The following is a 3094-nucleotide window of genomic DNA, read 5'->3' on the forward strand; positions in this document are numbered from 1 at the left end:
AAAACACATAAAAATAAAAATAAAAAGTTACAATTAAATTAAAAAATACAACGTAAATCTCCATCAAATCCCCAAATTTTCTAATTTTGAATTTCCCAGAGTCCCACTATTCACTCTTATGTTCTTTTCTGTTTTTGTGACGTGCTAGAGATGGGCAATGGTATTCGTTCAGTGACATCCCTGGAAAACTGTAAATCACGTGGGCGATGGTATTCGTTCCGTGACAGCCCTGGAAAACTGTAAATCACGTGGGCGATGGTATTCGTTCCGTGACATCCGTGTAAAATTGTACATTACGTTTGGTGCTACGACCACAAATTACACGTTCGTAACGGACACATCAAAGTCTGGCCTGCTCCACCCTGGACGGCAAAAGGGTGAACATGGATGACAGATAGACATACTCGCCCACTTGTTCTCATCGACCGCCACAATTCGTTCATTTATCGTCACGGCCAACTCACGCCCATTCTCCGTCGCGCATTTAACATGTCGCTAAAAGCGTCCTCGACTCTTTCTTCTAATTTAACAATGATTTATGTTATGTAACGTGTTGTCTATCCAGAACTTTCCAGATTTCGAAATGGTTGTGGAGGTTTTCGACCGGACTTCTATAGTGGAATCCACACCAGGAACGTGGCTCTTACGATTTGGAGTTTCAAGGGAAAAAAATATCCACATGCGGAATACATAGCTGCAACTTGCAAGGCAGCCTCTTCCACTGATCTAATCCCAACTCTGAATGCTAATTATTTATTTTCTTATTCACCACGGATTATGGAGAATTGCTTCCATTTATTAGGCGTTTCGATTGATCCCGTGTAGTAGCAGAGATTTGGGAAAAGGTAGATTTCAGTCGAAATTTGAAATCGAGTTTCTATGTGTTTGACTTTACAATCTAGGTCAACAAGTGCAGATATGGCTTCAGAGTTCCTACGCGTTCAGAACGCCTCCGAAGCAAAAAGAACAGTCGTGAATGACAGTGCTAGTTTGATATTCGTCCCTGAAAAACAGCTAACCAAGCCGAGATGTATTCTTTCTTTTCCAAACGCCTTGAATTTGTCTTGCAGCTTTATTTTCAAATCGGTCAATGCAATATGTCATCTTTACTTTAATTTTCCTTCCGTTCTTGTTCTGGTAGAATATTTTGGCTGATATTGTATCTGTTCTTGATGAATGCAACAGTCGTACAAGACCTTTCGCGAATAAAACCGGAGATGATGCAAAAGGTGCTTTCATCGATCAGACTTTCCGAGGACAAGAAGGCTGATTTTGCTCCTGTCAATCGTAAGGACGAGGACTTCGATGGACAATCTGAGGCATCGAGTCACAATAAAATGTTGGAATTGTTTCCCATAAAGCCCGGTTCCTGTCTCGTTTCTAACCCCTTAGTTACAGAAAATAAAATAACTTTGCCTTTTGCAATCAGCCAAACTGATCCGAATTCGAGGTATTTTCATGTCCATATATTTGTCATTTTTTTTTTCGGAATTCTTCCTGTCTGTGCGAGCTAACTTTCTGTTTTCTGCACTATTTTTCGCAGATCTGTTCCAGCAAAAGCTCCTGAGCAACAGTCTATAGCTCAACTCGGTATTTTTTATAACGGAGCGATGAATGTTTACAATGTGTCGGCTGAAAAGGTATTATTCAGTCCAACCAATAAATTTAATGCATTAACAGCAAATTTATGTAAATTTTCACAAAATGTTTGAATCTTTAGTCCTTTTTGCTTTATTTTATTTCTGACGAAACATTTTTTCCGTTTTCTTGGCAGGCTCAAGGCATTATGAAGCTTGCTAGCGCTAATAGCTTGAAAAACACAAGAAAATCTACGATTTCCAGCAGTAAAATCGAACAAATATCGAAAACACTGCCTGCCAAACCTGCATCGAACACTGTCAATGTTATACGACCTCAAACACTGCCAGTAGGTAAGACGCGTAAAGCACATTATTTTATACTGAAGAATTAGGGCTTCATAGAAGGCGAAAGATAGAAAGGATTTGAAAATATAGAATTGTTTCTAACATGGTTTCCGTGTTACGCGTGCAGGCCTGGAAATAGCCAGGAAATTATCCGTGCAAAGCTTCCTCCGAAAGCGAAAGGAGAGGTACCTAATCAAACTAAACCATCAACCATTTATTCTCCCAGTATTTAGAAGTTTGAATAAGGAAACGTATTAACTTGATCAATGTTTTTGGTGCGAGTACAGATTCAACAGCCTGGCTCCTTACACCACGATGAAGCCGGCTACATTGACCTGTAAAGCAGAGAAGGAATCAGAGGACCAGATCATTCTCTCTTTGGCTTCTTAATCAGTCCATCAACGATGTTGACTGCTAAATCCATGACCTGACCATTCTTTTAAGTGCATCGCGCCACAATTCTTTTACGTTTAACCGGATTCTTTTTATCGACTTTCTTACTCAGTGACAAAACCCCCGCGTTTTGTATGTTAACTATTCCCATCACACGCGATAAATCGACTTTCTTACTCTGTGACAAAACCCCAGCGTTTTGTCGGTTAACTATTCCCATCACACGCAAAAGGCTAAACCAATGGTCGGCAGTTTTGTCTCCCATCAATGGGAGCCAGTACTTGTACAGCACGAAGCTCCATGGGAAGTTAATACATTATTTTTTGCAATTACAAATTTTAAAAATTTCAAAGTTGTTCGCATATTCATTGTTTCTTATAAATGAATAGATGAGTTTCAAATAATATTTTTCCCATTTTAAAAATTTCAATTTTATCATTGAGAATGAAAGATATTTGCATATTTATAGTTTCTTGTAAATTAGGAATTAATTTTATTTTGCAAATTTTTTTGAAGTGCAAAATACAATGTGTAATTTTTTATTGTTTAAAGTGTATTTTTTAATTATATTGTAATTCTAAAAAATATTTGTTAGATTTTAACCAAAAAAACGTATACCTAAAAAAAGACCAAACTATAAAAAGACCTAAAAACTTATTTTTTAAAATAATTTTATATGATATATACTTAATTTAAAATGATTTTTTTCTTATTTATATATTTTTAAGTCCACATTGAATATTTTATTATATACACTATTTCTTTTAATATTTTTT

The 3094-nt window shown here is 36.7% G+C and overlaps 1 protein-coding gene across 1 annotated transcript; it reads left to right on the forward strand.

Moving 5' to 3' along the window:
• Positions 1 to 483: 483 nt before the first annotated feature.
• On the forward strand, positions 484 to 2613 carry LOC149203069 (protein TIFY 10A-like). Its single transcript, XM_089400095.1, has 6 exons — positions 484 to 1030; positions 1186 to 1450; positions 1544 to 1640; positions 1775 to 1931; positions 2053 to 2110; positions 2213 to 2613. The coding sequence occupies exons 1-6, from the start codon at positions 880 to 882 to the stop codon at positions 2313 to 2315; spliced, it is 831 nt and encodes a 276-aa protein (XP_089256221.1). The 5' UTR covers positions 484 to 879; the 3' UTR covers positions 2316 to 2613.
• The last annotated feature ends 481 nt before the right edge of the window (positions 2614 to 3094 follow it).

Source organism: Pinus tabuliformis, chromosome 2_1 (assembly GCF_031772625.1).
Source record: "Pinus tabuliformis cultivar Carrire ecotype Pingquan chromosome 2_1, CPIR1, whole genome shotgun sequence".
Lineage (NCBI taxonomy): Eukaryota > Viridiplantae > Streptophyta > Pinopsida > Pinales > Pinaceae > Pinus > Pinus tabuliformis.